The 25,359-nt window shown below is 41.4% G+C and overlaps 1 protein-coding gene across 7 annotated transcripts in view; it reads left to right on the plus strand.

The window, feature by feature from the left end:
* The window catches only part of TENM4 (teneurin transmembrane protein 4), a 591,710-nt gene that overhangs the window by 518,800 nt on the left and 47,551 nt on the right, over window positions 1–25,359 (plus strand). For 4 of the 7 annotated variants that reach the window (XM_015638720.3, XM_015638767.3, XM_015638785.3 and 1 more), the window contains 6 exons: window positions 1,518–1,779; window positions 7,127–7,394; window positions 9,405–9,548; window positions 10,551–10,800; window positions 13,189–13,209; window positions 19,483–19,715. In XM_015638720.3, coding sequence (XP_015494206.1) covers window positions 1,518–1,779; window positions 7,127–7,394; window positions 9,405–9,548; window positions 10,551–10,800; window positions 13,189–13,209; window positions 19,483–19,715 — 1,178 coding nt within the window. The remainder of the gene's footprint in view (window positions 1–1,517; window positions 1,780–7,126; window positions 7,395–9,404; window positions 9,549–10,550; window positions 10,801–13,188; window positions 13,210–19,482; window positions 19,716–25,359) is intronic. The other 3 variants (XM_015638758.3, XM_015638777.3, XM_015638826.3) reach the window with 1 other exon arrangement.

A 25,359-nucleotide genomic window follows, 5' to 3' on the forward strand; every position in this document is an offset into this window, starting at 1 on the left:
CTGGGAACATGATGCCCCAACTCAAGTGGTAGAATAAACATGGCTTTGGCTTTTTGAAGTGCTTTCTACTTCCTCTCATGGACTCAATTCAACATTCTTTAATAAATAACCGTCTTGTCATAATTCTGTTTCCTAAATTGTACCTCAGTGCATCAGCCATGAAATAAAAAAGGTTCCCCCAAAAAATTGCTTGACAAAGATGTTTTTTAGAAATAGTTCATGCCCATTGTTGCCCCTCTGGGATTTTTGCACCCAATTTGAAAGTCTCACAATTAATTTTAAAAAATAATTTTAGATACTTTTTTCACCTTCTTTCTTACTACATATTTACAAGGTGCATCAAGTCTGGCTTTGGGCAATCAGAGTGTTTCAGATCCCAGTTCTCATGCAGAGAAGCATTTAAGCTCATAGCTCTTTAAGCACATGAGCAGCTTTACTGAAACCAGTAAGCCTGATCACATGCATAAACTCTCAGTGAGAGTGTCATACAGCAGTAACCAAGCATGAAAGTGAGAAGCAGGGATGAGAAAACTTTCTTTGCCTGAAGCACATGTTTGGCATTGCAACCAAAGAGACAGTGAGAAAAACACAAAGGAGCAAAAACAAGAGGTCTTCAGTTTCTATTGAAATCCTTTCCTTTCTTGCTTAACACCTCTTCTTTGGGTCTATGCATAGTAGATATATCCCAGTGGTAGTTGTTAAAATCTCCCTCTGTGACAAGATGTGAAGTTAAAGTAAAAAACTAAGAAAACCACCAGAACCTTATCCCAACATCTTTACATCCAGAGGATGAATTTTCCTTATCAAGGTAACATTTTCTCACACAGCTCTGGCAGGCTGTCTGTTATCCAACACTAAAACAGGCAAAAAAGCCACTTGGCTAGAGGTAGCTTAGGGTGAAGTCAGAGACCACAGGCAGTGATTCATCTGCTCGAAATGCTAAAGAGTCAAAAAAGATGATGTGCTGAGTACTGTGACACATAGACACCCTGCACTGTATTTCTAGTAGACTAGGCTCAGTCCATGACTGGGCTCTCTGTGTTCCCTTGGTTGCATTAGGCATTAGTCAGACAATTATATTATATATGAGTCAAGACAATTTAAATGGGCATGTGTCAGAGAAACCATTTTCCAAATAGTTTATTTCATCATCTGAATTGATCCAATCCGTGCATTTGTTTGGATAATAACTACTTTTTTAAAAAAATAAAATGTGTTTGTATGGCCAAAATATGCTGGTTGTAGAAAAGCACCAACAAAGAAAAACATGTTTCCAAAAAGAGATGGGTATGATTCTAATATACATGAGGACAATGTGCAAAGAAGCTGAGCTTCGACTCCTGCCTCTGAAACTTGCTGTTACTCAGGTAAAGCCTATTTGGGCTGCAGATTTTAAGTTCATAAAATAAGATTGATGATATTTCTTGCAGTTATTTTTCTGGAGTCCTTGCTAGGGAGTTGATGCAAACAGATGGGGTAGTGCTTGCACTAATTTTGTATTGAATCTCTTAAAACAGCTTTGATCTGGTTACCATTGGTGGAATCTCCATTATCCTGCACTTTGAGCGGGCTCCCTTCATCACCCAGGAGCACACGCTGTGGTTGCCGTGGGATCGCTTCTTTGTGATGGAAACCATAGTCATGAGGCACGAAGAGAATGAGATCCCAAGCTGTGACCTCAGTAACTTCGCCAGGCCCAACCCTGTGGTCTCTCCATCTCCACTCACTGCTTTTGCAACTTCCTGCTCAGAGAAAGGTCCTATTGTTCCTGAAATCCAGGTATGAACAGTCTGAGTTGAGGGGCAATAAATCATAAAATGGTAACATGGTTTGGGTTGGGAGGGACCTTAAAGATTATGTGTTTCCAACCCCCTTGCCATAGGCAGGGACACCCTCCATTAGACCGGGTTGATCAGGGCCTTGTCCACACTGGCATTGAATTGGGATTGGGACATCCACAATTTCTCTGGGCAATCTCTGCCAGTGCCTCCTCATCCCCATCTTGTTTTTGTGCTTCTTTTGACAGCTTTGAGCAACACAAATGCAACTATTCTCCCGCCTTCCTAACAATAAACATTCCTCATTTGTTATCCCATTTTTCAGACTTTTGACAGGAGCACTCACTCCCAAGCACTTGCTTTACCAGATTTCTCTTATCCCTGAGAGATTGAGGCAAAGCACTTGTGACTGACAGCACGTGAGCTGGGACCCTTGTGTGACTGACAACAAGCCCTTGGTCAGCCCTTTGGCATTCAACATAACCAGTACACCAGGCTGATGGCCTTCCTCTGCTCTGATGCCTGTCTACTGTTCAGGAGCAAATTCCACCACTAGGCACTATGAACCTTGCTGGTGGAGTGTTGGAGTGAACTTCCTCATGGCTGGAAGTCACATCCCCCCCATTCTACACAGCTGCTGAGACATGCAGTCAGCCAGCAGATGGCTGAGAAGAGGCCTGCCTGCAGAGCTTGTCAGTTTTATTACATTTCATGACATTTGGAATAGATGAGCAGGGTGAGAGGGTTACCTTTAATTTCTCTTCCCCATTTTCCTTTTTTTTTTTTGAGGAAGCATGAGTCAGATAAAGAACCTTAACAATCCACTGTGCCTTCAAACTGTTTTGTCAAATGGAAAGCTGTGTTTTAAACTGAATAGTCCAAAGAACCAAAATATCAATTTTCCTTAAAAACACTAATTCTGTTGAAACATATGAATGTAGCAGTATTCAACCTTTGCTATCTTGGACATGTTGTTCTCTGGATTTTATATGCCAGTGTTCAGCATGTCCTGAGTATTGCTTTTAGTGACAATAATCTGCCAAGGTGGAAATAATAACAAGTGTAGAGACAAATTGTGTGCTTCCGGCGTGACTCCATTGGGGTTGCAGTACCATTAATGAGGAAAGAAGTAACTTTATACCTTCTAATTTTAATAAACCAGGTGCTAAACCCAGCAACAAATAAAGCTAGTGGTGTCTTTACCTTTCCCTCTGGACCAAGTCTTATGATCCTTTCTCACACTAATTTCCAATTACCATCACCATGTTTGTCCCAGCATAATTACTCATTAAGTCCTGTATCTTGTAAAGTCCTCCATGTTATAAATTCTTGGTTCAGAATCTTGTTTTCCACATCTTTTTATTAAATAAACAAACACCATGAAAAGTAATGGTCAAGTGCTACCTGGGAAAAAGCAAATGTCTGATACAGCGCAACTATGATCATAACCTCAGTCATTACTTAGTACCACAAACACCTTCCAGTAGACCAGGCTACTCAGAGCCCCATCCAACCTGGCTTTGAATGTTTCCAGGGATGGGGCAGCTACCATCTCTCTGGGCAACCTGTGCCAGTGTTTTACCACCGTCATTGAAGATATTTAGTTCCATTTGAAATGTCCTGATGATACCCTGCTTGGCTTCCAGCTGCCGATCCAGAATGATCCCACTGTCAGTGTTCTGAATCCTTGTGAACAGCAGATCACTTGGACATCTCAAATCCCACTAGACACCTGTAGTTATGGAGTCTAATACATAAGAAAGATTAATTTTGATATTATAAGGAGTTCATATGCAGTTGTCTGGGTAGGTGCCAAATATCCAAGCTCCCATTTAAGCAGACAGAAATCTAATCAGTACATCAGTGGAGCCTACACATCATTTAAGCTGACCACCCTGGAGCTTTCTGGTTCTCACCAATGGTATCAGTTAGATTGCACTGACTAAAATTGATGTTTACATGCCTACTTCACATGAGCATATTTATAAGTTCACATCTGGATTTACATGGTTAAACTGGAATTGAATCCCACTTTTAAGTTTACAAAGCAGCACCAGCCTTCTAAAGAGTCTTTCTGTGTATGGTGTTAGTTGTAGGCAAGACCTAAAAGAGCAGTTCAGAGGAGACACCTAACTTAGGTTCCTAAGTTGAAAGAAGATGAATCCTGTACATGATGCTTTTCTGTGTGCCATATGTCTGAGCAAAAACCTGTAAATCAATATTCCACCTCAAATATTGACAGGTGAAGGTTAGCAGAGTTTGTGGTACAGTTTACAAGAGAATCTGATTTGTAGCAGAGTTCTGACTGTACTGCATTTCAGAAATGGACTACTTTTCATTTCTATACTGGATGTACCTACAATAAGAAATAACTTAGCTGTCCATTCCTGCAGCTGTATTTTATAATACACAGTTCTCAGCAGGGAAATGTTAAATATAAAAGGTGTGAGCACATAGCTGGGAGGAGATGACAAGCAGATATCAGGGCTGGTAAAGAGATTTTGGCAAGTGGGTAGACAAGAACCTCATGAGCTCCAACAAAATAATGCAGAAATAAATGCAGTGCTCTCTACCTGGATGCATTCAAAAACATAGTAGTGCATTTTTAATATTTGATTCAGGTGCCTATAGACAGATTTGAGGCCATTCAAGATGCCCTGAAGTGTCCCTTCAGGTGTCCAGCTGTAGCTTCAGAAAGGCAGAGATGTCAGAAAGGTCCATGTCAGAGTTGTCATACCCTTGCAGAACTTTTGGATACCATAAAACATTTCAAAAGCACTGCATGTCTATGTTAAGGTCCCTGAATCAGACTCTAAATGTTTTCCCTTTTTAAAATTCTCTCTGAGCATCTTACAAAAAAAAAAATAAAAATACACTGACTGTTCCTTGCCTGTCTGCTGGTAGACTGAAGAGTAGCTGTAAGAGATATGTGTAATTCCAACACACAGAAACAAGATTTTCTACCTTGTCTCATGCAAAGAGTAGAAAAATTGCTACTAAGACAAGAACAGATCAACACCACAGAGCCAAGAGAACATGACAGTGAAAATTGCTACCCTGTGTAAATCCCCAGTAAGCCTGAAGAAGCAGCTCTTCTGCCTGCCCAGCCTCATGGCAGGACCTCTTTAAAAGAGCAGATTATACTGGTTAGTCTGGGATAAACTCTAAGAGTCTTTCTCAAGGCCTGCAGTCACAGCACATGAATGTGACTGGACCAAGTAGCAATTATCAAATAGAAATAAAGGCACAATTTAGCTTGTTACTTGTAGCACATTCAGATTATTTCAAAGCTCGTTTTTCCCCTTTTCTCTCACTGATATCCTACTGAATTATATACCCCCCTACCAGTGCTATGTTTTGTTGCTAGTTTGTCACCATTTACAAACTATAAATATATTTTTAATCACCTGTATTATTATTTGAACCCTCTCTTCAAGCAGAAACCTTTAAACACAGCCCCTTGTGCTGCTCAGTGCCTTGGCAGCATTGAGTTGACCTTTTCTTTGGAGTGGTAGACAGCAGAGATAGATTGGGACAAAGAGAAATAATTACTTTTGACAAGGATCTGAAACAGACTTTCCAAATAGTATCTCCACAATAATTATTTTGTCTGTTTTTATCCTAATGAGGTTACATAATTGATCTTAAGGACTACCTTTACTTCAGTTTGGCTCAGCTGGTCTCTGGTTGAGCCTGGTCCCCATCCAGCTTGTTGCTGATCTCATAAAATGTATTTTTCAAATCCTGGGTTTTCCCAGTTCTGTCATATTTCAGCCTCCCAAGCATTGAGATATGTAAATTAAAAAGACTGCATTAGAGAAGGTAAATATTTATGAGCACAGTGGAATAGGGCTTTAACTGCTGGATGTGTCCATTTTCAAGTGCTGCAACACTCAGTCTTTTAGTTATCACTTGAAAAAGTGTTGGGCCTCAGATAACATCTCAGAAGAGGTGTTTTTGGGGGGCAGATTATAAGATTTGTCAATTTTGATAACACTAACCAGAAAACCTGTAAGAGTTGAGAAACTCACTATACCAGGGAAGTTTGCTGCTCCCACATAGAAGCACCTGGGTGTAGGAATGACATAACTTTGAAGGCACAAGGATCATGGAATCCCAGAATCTCCTGAGTGGGAAGGGAACCATAAGGACCCTTGAGTCCAGCTTCTGGCCTTGCACAGGACCTCCCAAGGATCTCACTGTGATAGGTGTGATCCTTTCCTGATGGGTGTATCTCTTGACCCACCTGTCTTCAAGCTTCCTTGCCTTTAAAATTCAGGAAGATTATTATTGCTAGGGAAGTATTTTCCAAGCTCATTTAGGGTCCAGCTCACTGAAGAACTTCAGAAGTGGCACAGGAGAGAACTGTGCCAGCTGTGACCTTTTAACACATCCCATTAGCAGACCAGGCTTTCCAGCTCACTGATAAGCTTCTACCTTCATTTTCCAATCTTCTCCAGAGGTTGCTGACTTGTGCCAAAAATGTCCAGGTTGGGTGCTTAATCAAGAGTGAAGTTTTCTTGAACGTGACTTTTTTTTTTTTTTCTCCTAAGATTTTTTTATTAGCATTTTGCATGGAAATACCAGCACAGTGACAGGGATATACTTGTATCACTTTCCATAAATTTTCCAAGCATTTCTCCATTAAAAAAAAGCTGAAAACCCCATTTTTATTGAGAATTCTCTGTTCTCAAAGCAGAAAAATCTTTTCCTGATGTTTCTTCAGTCTTTCCTGAAGTTTTGTACTGTAATGGGTACCTGTTAGATAACTGTCCCAGTCAGAGGGTCAGAGGGGAGGTAGGAGAGGAGCAGTTTCAAAGGAGAGATGGGTAAGTCAGAGGCGGGAGAGTGGAATCAGGATTCACTCATGTCTTAGAGAAAATTGCATGTTATGCTCAGGACCAGGAAACATCCTTAAGGCCAAGTAGGGCATGATATTTTACTGGTAAAAGGAAGCCAGGAGACAAAAATTAGAGGCCTCTAAAACCTATGATGATGAAAGACAGAAAATGGAAACTAAACTAATGGGCAGTAATTATCTGAGATCCCAGGCTCTTTTCTCCATGGGTCCTGGTACTCCTTTTAAAAATGAGTCCCTTTGTAAACAGACTTAATGTGACACTTTGTTCTTGTGTCATCCTATGTAACAGAGATGGAGGATGTGGGAGGCATTCCTTAGCTTCCAGAAATAAGTTACATATATGATTTCATACTTGATGCCTACTAGGTGCCTTTTTAGACATGCCTGCCAGAGCTTTTATACAGGTGTGTTTGATAAATTACAGCTTCACTGCCTTTTCCTGTCTGCTCTCTGCTGATTTAACACCTCATGGATTGCTTTTCCACAGGCTCTACAAGAGGAGATTAACGTTTCTGGCAGTAAAATAAAAGTGAGTTACCTGAGCAGTCGCACAGCTGGCTACAAATCAGTGCTGCGGATCAGCATGACCCACCCCACCATCCCCTTCAACCTCATGAAAGTCCATCTCATGGTGGCTGTCGAGGGACGCCTCTTCAGAAAGTGGTTTGCAGCAGCTCCAGACCTGTCCTACTATTTCATCTGGGACAAGACAGATGTCTACAGCCAGAAGGTGTATGGGCTCTCAGAAGCCTTCGGTAAGTGACTCCAGGGTTTGTGCCTCCTTTTAGAAGCAGCCAAGTGGCAGTGATAGACCTTGTCCTAGATCAGTATGGTCTGACTGCAGACACAGGAAATGGTCCTTTCAGATTTGCTGCAGCACTCATTCCCCAGCAGACGAATCACAGAATAGTTTGGGTTGAAAGGGATGTTAAAGACTGGGACATTTCGTTCCAATGTCCCAGTCATGGGCAGGGCTGCCACCCATTAGATTAGGTTGCCCAGAGCCCCATCCAACCTGGCCTTCAACACTTCCAAGGACAGAGTACAAATACTAATCTATTCTCTGGCTCATGGCCCAGCACGTACATCCCGAGCTGCTCCCATTGTATTCATACAGAAGGAATTAACTGCGACTAGAAGCATTTCACTGTCTCTCACCTATATCCAAAAACTGTCACCACTGCTTTGAAAGAAATCCCTAGAACAGAGCCCTCATTTCCACTGTTCCTTGTAGCTGACCTTCAGGACTGGTTTAATCTTAGTTTCCCCTTCGTTACCCATTCAAGAATGCCATCCCATACTGGGTGTTTAGTGAGCAGAGGTAATGCAGTGATTGCTTCCCAGCTGTCAACACCCAGTGGACATGGTTACAGATCTTCAACTGAGTCTAGACTAGACCTTTCAGGCTGTCAGGAAATTATATCAGCAAATGGGAGAGATCCCAAATTAGCAAATACAGCTCCTTTTGACAGAAGGATGGTTCACTGATGCCTCATAGCTCAACTGAAGATAAGTCTTTTTAGAGGAGTTGCAGGATGCCTGGTTTTCCAGGAATAAGAATAGGTGCCTTCCTCATCTCACTCAGGTTTGTCTGCCTTGAGCAGGCTGGATGATACACCTTGCTGAGCCTTACCGAGTTTGGAAACCACACTGAGAAATGTGTCCTGGTAGTCCCAAAGGACTCTGTGTGCATGCTCTATAAGATGCTAGATCACCAGTGGGCCCTGGTGTATTCCATGAAACAGCTCTGCAGCTCCAGAGTTCCCAAGAGGGTCTGAAGACATCAGCATTCATGCCTTCAATAATTCCCACCTCCAGAATAGTGGAAAATATTGACCTTTCATATCCAAACTTGCATCTCTTTCTGATACAATCTGCAAAAGGCTATGTTTGATAGCGAATCCTGAATTCTCTCAGCACTCAGCACTTTTCAAAGAGGCTGGTAAACTTGGAGGATCAGACATTTTTCTATCTAGTAAGAAAAAAAAAAAGATCTATGTAATTGCTTTTCATTTGTGTGGAACTTGCAGTTCTGCTCTGCTTCAGCTATAAAGATTAGAAGAAAAGCAGACCAATGAAAATGGTCCTGCTTCTTCTGAGAAAATTGTAAAGGAATCATTGTTCTGTCAAAAACATGATTTTCCTTCTGCTAACATAATTTTAAGCAACTCCAGAGTGTTCAGCAGAGTTACTCCTGAAAGGCTCTGATTAGACATCATGGCAAGCAAACTTTGGACATTAACAATGACCACAAGTCAACCTGGCTGAGACTGCTGCCTCTGAGTGACTCCCTGCCCCATGCATGAATTGCACAAGTCTTTCCCTTCTAAGAAAGATGATGATCAAGACCAAGTTCCTGGCATGTACTCTTTGATCAAAGAAAATAGATAGGAGTAAAATTCTCCTATCTGAGAGTCCAGCAGTGGTTTACACTCTCAAATCATAGAATATCCTGAGTTGGAAGGGACTCACAGAGATCAAGTCCCAATTCTAATATCCATTTTTTTAAAATATGTTATTAAAACAGTGTCTTTTAAATTTTTAGCACATTTGCCAAACATCTACAGTGGCATTGATCTTTTTAAGTGCAGGATAGTCTTTTAAGAGAAAAAAATTAGAATTGTGGGTTATGATGATGACATTTTCAATTAAATCAGCAATTTTCTGTAGAAATGCTCTTACCCCTGCTCAGTTGTGACTCTGTGCTGGCACTGCATTTCTGGGTTACTAATCTAAGAAGTCTTTTGTTTCTCTCTTGTTCACAGTTTCAGTAGGTTATGAGTATGAATCCTGTCCAGACTTAATCCTGTGGGAGAAGAGGACAGCTGTGCTTCAGGGTTATGAAATTGATGCTTCCAAACTTGGAGGATGGTCCCTGGACAAACACCATGCCCTCAACATACAAAGTGGTAGGTTGTCTGTGACACATAAAAGGAATAATACGGCATTTGAGACCCAGTTGTTCTTTATCATAAAGAATTCAAGAAAAGGAAAGAAAAGAAACCTGACCAACACATGTGCTCTCTCGTGTATTTTACTAACAAATTATTTCTAGTAACCTACATTTAGAAGCAATTTGGTGTGCAAAATGTATAATAAGGTGGCCAACATGAAGTAGTTGAATGTCAGCCCAACTTTGGAGTGTTGTAAAAGAAGGGTATTAACTAGGAAAATATTCCTAAAATAACAAAGGGAAGCCTGTTCAGATTGGAGCTGTCACTAAGCATAAATCCAGCCAGAGGCATCTTCCAATGTGCCAAGTGAACTTGCAAAACAAGAGGCTTCATGGGTCCTAAGGGAGAATGGAAGGTTCTGGAGTTCTTGAGGACTGCTGAGGACTGCAGTAGGGAGGCTTACAAGAGGATCAGAACATGTTCAAAGGTGGAAGCATTGTGTCCCTTTGGATAACAGTGGTATGGGAGCAAACTTCTAATTCAGCCCACATCACTGCTGAGAGCACAGCGCCTAAAAGGAAAATAGAGAGAGCTCCTCTAAAATTTTGCAGGTGAAACATTTCTCTATGGTCTTCCTGGCCCTTACTTTTCCATGAGCTACATAATTTCTTTTTTTTTATCTGGTAGGCTGAAAATTACAGGGCAAGGAGAAACAGACAGGGCAGGTAAAAATTCATAAGATGCTGAAAAGTGTATTTCATTCAAAGATAAGGACAGTCTTGTTTTCCCTACATATTTTCCTTCTGCAGGAAATGTAATGGGTCTAAAAAATATACTTAATTCAAAGAAGAGGCTCCTCTTTTGGACCTATCGCAGAACAAGACTATGAAAGATGATAAACCTTCTTGCTTTTTAACAGATTCCCCAGCTGGCATGCAGCATTGCCAGTTTGTGCTCCCTTTGGTCTCAGTCTCCCTGTTTCTTTAATTTCCATAATACTGTTCTCTCTCTCTCTAGGCATCTTGCATAAAGGAAATGGGGAAAACCAGTTCATTTCCCAGCAGCCGCCTGTAATTGGAAGCATTATGGGCAACGGCCGCAGACGGAGCATTTCTTGTCCAAGCTGCAATGGTCTGGCAGATGGAAACAAACTCCTGGCTCCTGTTGCCCTAACATGTGGGTCTGATGGAAGTCTTTATGTTGGAGATTTCAACTACATCCGAAGGATCTTTCCCTCTGGCAATGTCACCAACATACTGGAGCTGAGGTACTCTGTGCTGAATGTGGGCGTTAGAGTAATGCTCTTAAGTTCTGCAGAAATCCTATGTACCCAAAAGAAAAATGAGCAAAACTCTTAAAAAGAAAGCAACCAACACAGCAAAACAGTGAAAAAGCTGTCTGGATCTGCCTCTTCTGCAACTCTGCTGACTTTGATTTACACCAGAGAAACACAGGCCTAGCAAGTTCTTCCAGAACTGAATCACACGCCAAAACTATTGACACATTTCCGTGCTGCTAAATCAGGCTGTGCTGATGTCTGCCTTTTCCTGTAGTCAGAAACCATTGGGAATGCTGAAAATTAACAAGCAGCCTCTGAGATAACCTAAACTTGGAAGGACACAGCACTGATGATGATATGTAGAGGTGAATCAGGACTGATAATCACTCATAATTTAGACAAGATGATCATTGAAGGCAGTCACAAACTGGGGATTTTCTAGTTGTTTTTTGAGGGGACAGCTGTAGCAGCCCCCTTAAGTTACCAACTGAGCAGCAGTGTCAGGCTGAACATGGAGATGGGGAGAGTCTGTAAATAAGTGGAGAATTTCCTTCTAATGCCAGAAAGCAAAGGAAAAAAATATACCAGGAGAAATAACGAGGAAGGGGCAGAAATATCCATTAAAAAAAATGAAGCAGAGGGAACAGTATGATTTGTCACAAGTTCTGAGAAAATGGAATAAATTGTGACTGAACCAAATTTTAAATTGACCTCACTGTGGATATTTTTACTATCTAAAATTTCCACAGCAAATACATCTATCCACTTCAAAGCAACGGGGCCTATTTCTGTGCTTTGCGTGGCCAGACAAGCCTCACTCCAGGAAAGTCAGATACAATTAAGGGAGTATTCCTGAGTGAGTCTTCTGTGCTTGACAGGCCTGAACTCAGGTCCTGAGAAAGTGAGAATTTTTCCAAAAGTAAGACTCTCCCTCCTCAGATTTAATATCCCCTGCTGCTGAGGACAAACATAATACTGCATTTCTGCAAGCCAAATTTGTGCAAGATCCCCTTAGTCCCTCGTGCACAAACATGCCACAGTCATTAGACCTTGCCAAAAGTCTTATTTGGCACTCAGAACCATCCTTGTAGATCATGGTGTATGGGAAAAAAAAAATCCAGACAGCCACCAGAAGGCTGGCACTTACAGAATAGTTGCCTTGGTATGTGCACCTCAGAGGGCTGGGGCACCTTACAAGTAAGAAAGCAAGAACCTCATTTTTGCTATTCTGTTCCATGATACATGAGAACATAATATCTCTCATGTTTGTAAGGTGGGAAGCTGGGATAAACCTTCAGACCTGGTCCTCGTTAAGAGTGTAATATCCTTCCAGTGCCAGAAAGTTATTTTAATGACCAAAGGTAAGATTTCCAGAAGAGCCTAGGTGAGCCCAAATCCCATTGCAACGGAGTAGGATTAATATATCTTTCCCAGAAGTACAATTTTGAAAACCCAATCCCTGTTTCATTGTCAGTGGAAATACCAAACCAAACAGAGGTTTTGCAAAGTATTTCCTCATTGGGGAAGAGAAAATTGGAAGCCTTGACAGTGTAGCCTTGCTGGCTGTTATGTAGAGCCAGAGAGTTAAATCTGCTGCAACGATTGCTGCTTCATCTGTGCAAACACTCAGGTTACTGGATCTAATGAACATTTCTTCACTCTGGTGTGCTGTAAAGTGGGTTCAGATGTCGGCTGATTAAAAGCTGTGGAGGAAAGCCGTTGCTTTTGGACTAAATGGAGTTTGCTTGTGTCTTTTCAAATCAGCATCTCCTTTGAGATTAACACCCTCACTATTTGTCTCCAAGGTTTGTTTGCAGGGGTGGCTTTGGAGTGTAGTGTTCTGGAAAGCAAATGCTGCATTGTGGGTTGCAGAGAGCTGCAGCTGGGTGTGTAACTTAAATCTATGCAAAATGTCCAGCTCAGCATAATTTCATTCCTCTGGGCTGGAATTCAAGAGGTTACAGCAATGAACTGCCACCTGTAACTGTGCAACTCCTAAGTTACCTTTGTAAATCACATGGTGTTGCTTTGACTGAGGGTGAAAAAACCTGGAAAGATATCTGCATCTACATCTTTTTAGCTCAGTGCTGCATTGAATGATAGATAAAGTCTGATGGTCCTATCTCTTGTGTGAGTGAAAAACTCCAAGCAGGTGAGATCACACTTCCTTTGTGATATGTGGCAGTACATAAGTGAGTTCACTGACAAGTAATATCCAATATAAAATACATCAGTGTCATTCCAGCTAAGTCTTTATTTATTATTGCATTGTGTGATATAGTTACTGTCAAGTTTTCAATCTGCTAATAATGCATCGAACTGAGCTGCTAACTCCTCATTCTTTCTTCTATTCCCTGCTTTCCTGTCTTCTGTCAGAAATAAAGATTTCAGACATAGGTAAGCCAACCAGTGGAGAATTCTTATGCTGCTCCCTGTCTTGTTGCATGTTGTTACACAGTGAGCCACAAGTGCCATTTCCAGATGATTCGATAGCAAATGAAGCTGGCGTGATTAAAACTGGCGTAGGCAATCAGTCATCAGAACTGGGAGCCATTAATCACAATGTGAGCCATGCAAGCTTCTGCATGAGCTGTTATAGCTGGAGACAGGGGAACTACAAGCAGGAGAAACAGGGTAACAGGAGGAGGAGGGGGGAAGAAAAATGGGTGGGAATTAACCAAGAAAGTAGAATGGGAAAGCATCAGGATACAGGTCACTGGAACAACTAGGAGGGAAAAACAATTTTCATATGGTGAAAAGTCTTCATTTGAGTTTGGGAGGGGTTTAACAGATGTAATGAAGATCCCTATGTGCCCCAGCATCACCTACCGAGGGAAGTTAGTTTTTGTAGCATTTTTCAGTCTGAGCTTTCATAGAGATTTGACACGTGAAAGTCTGTCAGACTCAAATAGGAGGTAGCGCAAGTCAGAACCTTAGCCAGGAATTGCAATAAAACAGTAATGACAAGAAAACAAGATAAAAGGGAGACTCCTAAATTGGAGCTTTGTCACTAAGAATATTTGTCACTTGGGTTCACTGGAGTTTCAGTGGGTTTGATGCAATCAGTTGCATTCCAGAAGATGTCAACTTCCTGTCACTGCCTGTGTTTGCAAGGACTTCTCTGACAAGTTACCCATCCTTCTCTCTGGTTGCTTTTTTAAATCAGAAGTTTAGACTGTGTGGAGTTGGGATTTGTGTGTGTGTGTGTGTGTGTGTGTGTGTGTGTGTGTTTAGTTTTCTTTTGCATTTGGGATTGGGGATTTTTCTTGCTATATGCTTTTCATTTACTATTTCTTTGACTTCATAGAGGCTATGCTAAACCAGAAATGTTATTTTATCTGCATGCCCAGAAATGAAATGAAATAGAAACTGATTTTTTTTTTTTATCCTATTGTCAGAACAATAATGAAGGGCTGAGCTTTACAGTATAATAGACTGGCCCAAAGCATCTATTAGCAGGGCTGGAGGTTGTTACCCAAGACCTTTTCACTGATTGTCCTCATCAGGCAGAGTTCCAGCCCCTCTTTCATATCATTTCAAGGCTATAGAAAATTAATTTCTCTTTGGAACAGCCAGGTTGTATCTCTAATGCCCAAGAAATACACAGCCACTGAAGTGCATTTGTTTTGACAATGCAGGGCAGTAGTTGTATACCTGTTTCAAGATGAGGTTTTGTGTATGAAAACAGTAACTGAAGGAAGATCTATGGACTGGCCACAAATGCTGCAGATTGGCAAGCCGGGTTGGCAGGGCTTCAGCCTTTACCATTAGCCTAAAAACTAAGAAAGTATGTGAAAGAAATCCAAGGCATGCCTGCTTCAGTGTAGCCCAAAAGGCATCAGGGAGGGAGGAAGCAGGTGAGGAGTTCCAGATCAAATGCTCTCATCTGTGCCTGCATTGAAGGAGTCACCCATGCAGAACAGTGCCTGTTCTGTGTCATTTGCTTTAATACTTCCTGCTAGGAAATCTCTTTGCTCCTGACCCTCAAGGAAATGAGTGGGTGTGGTCTCAGCTAAAGCTCCAGTGCTTTGAACTCCAGAAGGTCCTAAGCTTGACACCATGACCAGCAATGGTACAAAGGGTGAGATGCATAGGGCTGAATCTTAGTGGTTTGGAAAAGCTGAAATCCATATGCTAAAGCTGCCTCAGTTCAGGGGAAAGGAATTCCTCCTCAATATGTGGTCTGTGCTGAGCTTGATCTTCACAGGTCCTGGACATACTAAGAGGCTTGGCTTTACAGCTCTGTGTACTGTAGCCAAGGTCTAACTCTACAACAGCCTAAATGAGGGATATTAGCTAAGCCAAAAAGCATTGCCAAATCATGATGCCTTCTCTGCAGGAACATGGAGGGCAGTGAGGCATTGCTGTTTTGTAAATATACAAAAAGTGGCCACACTTAAATTTATTCTTTCTTTCTTTCTTTCTTGTTTCCATACATACTGTAGAGAGATGTCTACAATTAGTGACAAAGAGAAGTATCTCAGCAAACAGATCTAGGATCATATAAAAATCTCTTGCAGTCTCTGGCTTGGCTTATGGCATTGTTATAAAGTTTTATTGTCCAGTGTGTCACACTAGAAGAGCTTTGGGCATCACACACAAACTGCAGACACTGAAAGACCAAGTGTAAATTCAGCTCATTGCACTGTGTGGCCTCCTTAGGTATTAATCTATTGAGTTTAACTCAGAGAAATAAGACCAGTACCTTACACAATTAAATCCCCTGATTCTGAGCTGCAGGATGCTTAGCATGGAGCCATGGAAACACAGCCCCACTGGCAAAAAAACTCCTGGCTGCAGGAATTTGGTAGTTCTTTAGTCACCAGCAAATGTGCATGGCCAGCAAGGCTCAGAGGGGAAGTGAGTAGCTGGCACAGAAGAAGAGATGGTTTTGTCCTTAAACACAGACATCAGATTGAAGGAAACCCCTGGGGTTTATCCAGGTCAGTGGTTGTGGGTAACCAATTTTGGTGGTGTGACTGCTCCTGTCTGTTGACCACAGTGGGAGCCAGAGCTGTACAATTACCAGTAACAGAAGTTGTCCTTTGCTGAGGTAGTAGATGCCCTTGCACTTGAGAAACTAAGATACAGTTCATCTTGTAAGATAAATATTGAAAATCCTACAACAAAAAGGTGATATTTCTGTCCACTTGTAAAGGGAATTAAGGCAGCAGCTCTGATGTAAGCATCCACTTTGTAACTATCTAAAGCTTGGTGATATGAATCCCTTGGCATTTTACAGAAACCACTAACAAGGTACAGTCTGTCGTGTTGATGTTTTGTGGGGAACCTGCTGAAAAAAGGGACCATCTCCCTTTTCTCATCTCTATTCCATAGAGACTGGCTTCCCACTCTAGAGCAGGAGGTTCCTTCCCAGGACTCCTCCAAAACATGGGCTCTGGGCCCAAAGGGAAAATACCAGCCCTTTTTCAAAGCCTGTGAATGTATCATAGTGCAACTGAAACAATCCACAATCCAAGCCTCATGCCTCTGCCAGCTCACCCAATTTTGTATCCCGTTTCTTTCCTATGCCTGTGTGTAAGGAATCACGTAAAGCACAGACACTTTAAAATGGAGTCCGAATCTTTTAATGTACCTGCACAGCTCCCTAAATGGTACTGGCACTATCCTGTCCAAACAATGAGAATGACAAAAAGGAGAAGGCAGATGTATGGAAGAGACTATACACAACCCCAAACAAGGGGGATCACTTTGGACTTGGAAGATTTCCCTGTGCTTTCTAAGCACATTTGTGTCACAAGTATACAGGGGAGCAGTATCACCTCCATTTCATTTTGGCTTGCAGAGCCATGAAACTGTTCTCATTCCCAGTGACTACACCATCGTGCCCTCTAATACCCATCAAAGTGTCAGTTCTTGGCTAGGGACCAGCCCATCCCATCACTGCAACTTCCATGTTATTGCTTCAGGGGGTTTAAAATATCAATGTATTGCTCAGGTTTTTTCTTCTTAAAAAAACTGTATTAGCTCAAGGAACACTCAGAATTGGAAATCAGCTCTTCCTCCACTGTCATTTTCTAGTGGCTGTGCCAGCATGGGGGATAAATATTCTAAGACTACAAATAGTATAGCAAATCAAGTCTTTCGAATAGTAAAAAGTCTTGTCTTTTGTTTTGGGCTGTTACCTAGCTGAGAAATAAGAGGATGACGGGGGGAAAAAAGCCTTCTCTACTTCACCCCAGGCATATTTTATTTCAGTTGCTGTTCAGCCCAGTCCAGTTTACCATTTGGATTTGCCTGTTGATTGTGTCTTTAAATAGAAAGTGAATCCCCAATGTTCCTGGCTCCACTGCTCATTCACATCACAGATAAAGGGAAGCAGTTTTGGAGATTTTATGTGACCAACATATGTTTATTTAAGCAATTTTCACCCTGAAGGATCTCAAAGTGACAAAAATACCCTCCAGTGTATAAGACTCTGCAATTCATGCCAGGGCAGAGCATGATACTATCTCTCTGCAGTGCTGAAAACAGTTGGCAGAGTCCAGGGGGGTAAATTCCAGCTTGACCATTTTTAACAGATTGTTTCAGCATCTATTCTATACAAGATCTGGGAATAGAAAATTGTTTCAAGAACTCTCTTTTTCACAGAAGATTGTAATCAATAATAAAATCCACCAGAGTGAGGCTGTGCAATCCAAAAATAAATCACAACAACAGTGCTGGGAGAGGGGAGCAGGAATTTCTCTCTGTCCCCATTTTTCTCCGTCTCTGAGTAAGTCATTTGCCTTTTCCCATCTGCACATAGCCTGCTCTAAAACTCAGGGAAAGTTATCTGTGCTTGCCAGTCAAAGATGGTAAAGGATTGCAAAGTGCCATTAAAACTGTCCTCCTCTTGTCCACCTCTCATGCAAAATAGAGATTATGAACAGCTCAAAAGCTTACTGACATTCAGCAGGGCTTTGTTAGGACAGTCAGCAGAAAATGCAAGTCCCTGATCAAAATGGATGATGGATTCCCACAGGGAACTTCTTCCACCAGGGTTGAAGCCACTTGCTTAGTGTGAGTGACATGCAGGTAAATGAAGTAATACCCTCCCAGTCTGCTGTCATTGGGAAGGAATACAGATGGAGACTGAACTGTCAGGCTGGAGCTGTCTTGAAGGTCAGAGCATTTTATTTAGCAAGAATCAGTGTCATTTTTGGAGATGAAATCTGTTCAGACTTTAATAGGCTAAATCACAAGGGATATTCCAGAATAAATCAGAAAGGTTCTTTTCCCCCACCCCCATAGTATTAAATAATTTGAATGAAGAACCAATTTACTGCTTTTTAAAGAGAATAACTCAGTAATTTTCACATGTCTGAAGAGGGGGTAATTTTCCTACCATAAAGGTTGAGAGAAATTTTCTATATGTGGAATAGAGTCAACTGTGATCGACACTCAAGTTTCTAGTCAACTTCTCCTGGAACAATTCCATTGAGTGCAAAATTGTGAGCCCTGGCCTAGGTTTTTATTATGAATTCTTTGGACTTGATGAGTTTGGGCAGATTATAGGTGTTCTGGAGAAAAGTTGATATTTTTCAGACTTCTTCTACTTACTACTTAAGCTTTCTTAGAAGGAAAATAAATTTGTTCGGGACAGATGTTAAAAGTGTAACCTGTTATTTTCAGGCTTAGAAAAGATGCAGCTCAATACACACTAGTAGTCAACAATTTTAATAGAAGATACGAATAATTTTAGTATCTGTGTTAAAATACAGGTAAAGTCCTTGCAAGACAATTGTTTAAATTTTGTCTAAACCCATCTGGTTGTTTTTTTTCTGGCCAGTCCTATTGGATGTTTTCCATAAAGTGCATTCTAGTTTATTAATTTCTTCATTCTTGGGCTCATTTAATGTTGCAGTCATGGAGCTAAAAGTATTATCATTCTGTTTGCTCATCCCATTTTCTCAGCCACCCTTTCTGTGTGCAAGGAAACAGTGAGCAGAGCATGTTCAGCAGGGGACTGATTTTGAGGTTCCTCAGCCTAATACCAAGTCATGCTTTATCTGGGGAAAAATGTTCCACTTGGGGAATTATTTTGATTCTATCATCATTGAGGTCCAGCTGAATTCACTGGCAGGATTCCCTTAGTCACCCTGAGGGCAGGACACAACTTTAGAGTCTTTGCTGGAGTCAGCAGGTGCACCAGATAAGCCTAGATGCAGTGACATTACAGGGTATATCTTCAAGTGCTTTATACAGGGAGTCTCCTTTTGGAGTTTGTATTAGTCTTTGTTGGGAGGGCAGATTTTCTTTTTATTTTATTTTTATTTTTTTTAATTAATTTCCCTTCTATCCTCTGTTTTCCCTTCACTTCCTGGCACTGCACGAACACCACTTTCTATAACAAGTAAATAAAGCAAACACAGGCACTGGAACTCAACCTGTAGTAGTTCCTGGCATGGTTTTGGTTCAGAGAGCCCTTTCCTTCACTTTCTTCCCTCCATGCCAGAGAGCACACCAAGCACAGCGATTGCTAATGGATACAGCTTGGGATCCTGTGCTGTAATTCACCATGTACTAACCTTGTCCAAAACAGCACTCCTTTACTTTCCCAGTCTTTCTGCCCTGTGCATTTTTATTCTCTAAAGTGTTCACATTGCCTGTTGACTTAAGGCAACACATCATCCAAAAAATTAATAATGTCATCCCCTTGTTTTTCAGCCACAGCCCAGCTCATAAGTATTACTTGACCACAGATCCGATCACCGGCTCCATCTACCTCTCGGACACCAACAGCCGACGTATCTATAAAATCAAGTCAACCACGTCAGTGAAAGACATTGTGAAGAACTCAGAGGTCTTGGCTGGAACTGGGGATCAGTGCCTCCCATTTGATGATACCCGCTGTGGAGATGGAGGCAAAGGCACTGATGCCACCCTTACAAATCCCAGGGGTGAGACTGCTTCTTCTCCACTGGCATTTTTAAAGGGGGCTTTTTGAAAGCATCTTGTTTAGTCACACTGGAGATTGCTCTCCTCTCCAATTCTGAAACACATCCTAAGGGCTTTCTCCTGGAAATAAGTGAGTATGTCTCACTCTCATCTAGTCTCATCATGGTTCTTCAAATTCACATGGCTGGGAGGATTGCCAAACCAGAAGGGTTCAGTGATGGGCACGTGTCCAGAGGGAAATGGAATAAATCCACCCTTCACTTTTATACCCATTGAGCCACTACTCCTCCTTACTAACAGTGCTTGGTCCCTCCCAACCTAGGCAGGATTCACTGACATTCAGTTGACTGAGGCTTTCTTGGCATTAAAAAAAAGCCCTATAAGCATTGCTGTATATGTATATATGTATATATGTATATATGTGTATATATGTATATGTGTATATGTATATATGTATATATATAAAAGGGCAGCAAAACTAGCATACAGCTCAAAGATACACAAATAGTTGTTTAGACATTGGCATTATATATTACAGCATCCAGCTTAAATCCTGTAGGGGTGGATACTAACTTTGATATGGGAGTGGTCTAATTCAGCTTAATTTCACCTGGTTCCAACATACTGAAATGTGATAAAAGCACAATTGAATCAGAATAAAAGCATCACACAGCCTTCATGGCTGTGAACTAAATTGTTCAAAACAGGTTTAGCCAAACATATGCAGTCCTGTGTGTAGCCAAGACTTCAGTCTGGCAATCTCAAGGTAACAAGATCTGCAGATGGAGGATGTCATTCCTCCCAGCTGTCCACAGCTCCCCCCCAAAAAAAAATAAAAAAACCAAACATATGGGGGAACAGAGATGACATGGACAGGATAGAAATGAGGTGGAAGGCACTGTATGTACACAGATTTTTGACCATGTTTGTGAAGAGGGCTGAGAAGGGCACCTGTGCATGAATTTTTTTTTTGAGATGTGGCATTTTTGCTTGTTATGTGTCATCTCCTGCGCAGCTGTTCAGAGTGCAAGGAGTTATTTATAGCTTCTTGGCTTTGACATCAATGTGCTGCAGGTTTTCCTTTTCATTGCATCAGGGAGTGGTAGCTCCCTCCTTCCTCACCACTACAATGGCCAAACCTATCCCAACCTCTTTGTAAAGCAACCCCTCAGGAAAACCTGGGGATCCTTCAACAAGTGCTCCTGCCCATGACAACAGGTTTGGACTAGATAACTTTCAAAGGTCTCTCCCAACCCAAACCATTCTGTGATTTTATGGAAAATTATTTCACTAAGAGTAGATTCCCAAAGAAGTTGTGGCTCTCCCATCCCTGGAAGTGTTCAAGGACAGGTTGGATGGGGCTTTGATCAACCTTTCTAGAGGAAGGAGTGCCAGCCCATGGCAAGGGTTTGGAATTAAATGGTCTTTAAGGTCCCCTCCAACCCAAACCCTTCAGTGATTCCACAATCACAATTCTCAGGAAGTTAGTTTTCATCACATAGAGATGACGTTGTTACAGAGTCCAAGAAACCCAAAATGATTTAATGAGCTTTTGTGTTAGGTCTGGCTGTGGTTTTTTTTTTCTTTCTCCTGGCAAGAATGCAGAAAAATATACTTTGGAGAGCCTATTATTTTTTTTGGCCAAAAAGCATCAAAACCCAGACTTCTATCCTTGTAATATTCAAAGAGTCCAGAATGGTTTCCAAGCACTCCAGAATTCCATGAGTTAACCATTATATTGGGCTAAAGTATTGCCAGAAGCATAGGTATAGTGAAGGAACAAACTGGTGGTCAGTTTGCACTGTAGAATTTGTCTCACTGAAATGAGAAAGCTGACTGAAAAGAAAATTAAGTGACTCGGGCAGAGAGATACAGGCAGTCCAGCAGATGAATCATGAGATCAGGGAATCCAGAAATCTGTAATCCAATTTTCTGCACCTCTTTGAAGTTCAATCAGTGCAAAAAAATACCCCACCACTTTTGTTGGTCCTCTGTTCTCCGTTGTACAAGATAAGAGGGATATTATTCATTTCCATCCATGTGCGAATGTTACAAGGTTTAGATGACTTATGTTTCTGCTTTGCTATAGCAAACAGCTCTGGAGTTCAAAGTTTTCAGCACTGAAATCCTTCTTGTTGGCAACTGAAGCTCTCAGGAGGCCATTCTTCCACCTCAATCATATAACAGTAAAATTCATGCATTCATTCCTCATAGCTCCAAAATTTCACAAAACAGAAGTAAATTGAGGGTGAAAGAGGAAATGACATGAAGCAAAATGACAACAAGAAAATAATAATGCAGAAAGCCGGCACTGCCAATAGAAAGTTCCTAAACAGTGTTCCCTGATCTGATTGTAACATGACTTTGCAAATTCTGCTGAGGCAACGGCTGTGGCAGGTGTGACTCACTCCCCAGACCCTTCTATAAATGATGAACATGAAAACTCACGTTGACAGTGTAATGACACCATTGTTTATACCTTCACAGTGGTTCATCCTAGCAGAAGAATCTAGCAAATGCTCTTCCCTCATGTATTTCATAATAGTTCAAAATAAAATTGATTTATTGTATAAGTAACCAGTAGATCTCAAGTGACCCTCTGCTTCTGTGTCTTGGCAGGCAAATAAATACTCGTAAGGGAATGGTCAGAGGAAATTAGAAAACTACTCTGTAGCTATAGAGATATCAGTTGGCTGGGGAAGGACTTGGAAAGTCAGTTTTTCAAGAATCATTGCTCTTCACAGGATGCTACTTTTTAAGCCTATTTTTTTTGCTGTGAACATAATTGCTTCATGCCAAGTAAGATTTCTGTATTTTAAGGACATCTTTGCAGTTTTTCAAATAACATAAGGAATAAAAATCTTGCCTTTCATGATATTTTAATTAGCTGGTATTTGCAGCTTGTGGAAAATACGGAGGGATACCTTACTGCCAGATGAAAAACAGCAATTCATTAAGACTGGAGAAATAGTCGTGAGCTGTCAACATATGCCTTTGCATAAGCCTTTAGCCTCTTGGAACAGTCAAACATCTGGTCTAAGTAGGTTGTTTTGGAGTCCCTTCTCAGTGGAAAGAAACTAGTGAACTAGAAGAAAGAAACTAGAACCTGAAAGTGGTTCATTCTGTGACATGATCAAGGTGGGATGAACCACGTTCTGGGGGCACTGGTCTTCTCCTGGATCTGATAGCCTGAAGGAAGAGGTCCCCACTGCAGCAGACACTGTTCAGAATGGTTCTTGCACATTCTGAACAGCAGACCTTTTCAAAACCAATTGTTTTGATCACTTCCTCCAGTTCTCACCTCCCTTGAGTTCAGAGGGGATAATTTCGTAGAATTATAGAATGCTTTGGTTTGAACGGGACCTTCAAAGACCACCCAGTTTTAGCCCCACTGCCATGGGCAGGGACACCTTTCACTAAATCTGGTTGCTCAGAGCCACATCCAGCCTGGCCTTGAACACTGCCAGGGATGGGACATCCATAGCCTCTCTAGGAAACCTGTGCCAGTGGCTCACCATCCTCACAGGAAAGGATTTCTTTCTAATATATAATCTAAATCCATCCTGGTTTAGTTCAGAACCATTATCCCTTCTCCTGTCAATGCATTTCTGTGAAGTAGCTTCTGGGCAGAGGTTCTTGTCTCACTCCAGTGAAGGAAGAAGGACTCCTTTTAGACCATCAGCTTAGAAAAGACATCAGGAGGGGTAAAACACTCCAGGAATTTCACACTTTACCCATCTTTGGCTTGTTTAATAAATGTAGGCTACAGGAACACAGGACAGATAGATCCACAGATGAAATAGGGGTGGCAGTGGTTTGGTCAGGGTATTTATCATAGCTATTAGGAACCAGTCTGATCTGTCCAATTCATTTGCCACAGAGCACAGCAAAGCTTTCAGATGCTAATGAATTTCAATATATCCTTGCAAATTAAAGTGTTACCACTTCCTAATTATCATCTGCTAATAATGATCCTCTTCTACAAGCAATCTAAAGAAAAATTAAAACTCTAGCTTGTCAGAGCATTTCTTTTCATCTGAGTACTCACCATTGGTTCTTCTCAGGAAAATGTTGTGGCAGAGAAATTACTAAAGAGCTTGCAATTAAGAAAGATTGCAGTGACAAGTCTGACACAATAGGAGGAAGGTTTTAGAAGGCATGTGGGGAGGGAGGGGGCATCTCATTCATTTAGCACTGTAACACCAATGTGAAATGAAGTAATTAATTTGGGGACAGATTGGTTCTTTCACTCTGTCCTGCTGAATGTGTAAACAAAATATCAGTTGTTCGCTAAGTGTTGAGGAGTTCGACAGAATTAATTGAGGAAACCAACCCTCCACAATCTGTTAACATTTTTATGGTCAGATAATAATAGGACCATTTTGGGGAAGACCAGAGGCTGACTGAACAAAATTTCTTGTCCTTTACTCTGGCCAGAAAAGACGCTTAGGGAGGGGGGCAACGTGTTGTTCCTGTGCTAACACTCCAGATGCTAGTCATCAGCATTTAGGGGACATTCTGAAGAGGTTGCACCAGACCTGTGCTTATACAGTAACAACAATTGGCATAGAAACCTTCCTGAGCACCTAGTTTTGTTATTCCAGGCACCCTGTGCTAATAATTTCCACAATTTCTTTAGCCAGGTCATGAAAAAGAATGGTCCTTTTGAGGCCAAACCACTGTTTTCTTTTTTCTGTGTCTTTACTAACCTTTGCTGTCTTGTAGTTCCCTTCTTGACCAGTGCGTAGCACCAAACTGATCTTAGCAGAAAACTTTTCACAAGAATTTCAGAATCTTTTTCCTGTGTGCTCTTCTTCAGATTGTCAGTGCGTATGGGTAGTTAGGCTTTCCCCTTCCCCTGTGAATTCCTCTGTGCTTGACATTGATTTTTATCTGCCATTATATTACTCAGTCATTCAGCATCCAGTCAGAGAAGAAAGGTCCAAATCTGGATTTCTTTTAGCCACTTTGTTTTTCAGTTAGAAGGGTTTTTTGCCCTTTCCTAACTAGAGCTATGTACACCATGCAATCACTTTTAGTGGTTTGTCTTATAGAAGAAACTCACCATGTCCCAGTAGCTAACATTTTGCTGTCACCTCTTCATGCTACAAGGTCCTGACATTTCAAGCAAATGTCATCACATCACAAATTTCTATCAGCACAGCTCACTGGTGTGATGCACATGGTGCTACAAGGCCTTGTTTTGTAAGAGATCTCCGCTTATGCAAGTGGAGCCAGCATGATTTCATAGTGTATGTATTTCATATCTCAGAACTTAAGGTTTGGATCTGCAACACTACCTGGCAGCAGTGGCAGCAGCTGTTTCCTCTCAGTAACTGTGAGGTTGAACTTCGAGCTATATGCTGAAAGGCTGTAATTCCCTTATGTTCCTATGGAAACATGAGAGGAGTCTTCCGCCAAAGCAAGCCAAGGCCTTGGGCTTAACACACATGACATGTGAATTATCCATTTTGGTGCCTGTTTGCAGGAGCCAGCTCCCAGCACTGGAACTGTGCCTATATAAGAAAGGAAACACAAAAGTCCAACCTAACCTCTACAATCTGCTGCAAAGCATCATGAGATACGTCTTTCCCTTTTCACAAAAGTCATCCATCCAAAGACACTTGTCTGTGGGATAGCAGGGCT

Source organism: Parus major, chromosome 1 (assembly GCF_001522545.3).
Source record: "Parus major isolate Abel chromosome 1, Parus_major1.1, whole genome shotgun sequence".
Taxonomy (NCBI): domain Eukaryota; kingdom Metazoa; phylum Chordata; class Aves; order Passeriformes; family Paridae; genus Parus; species Parus major.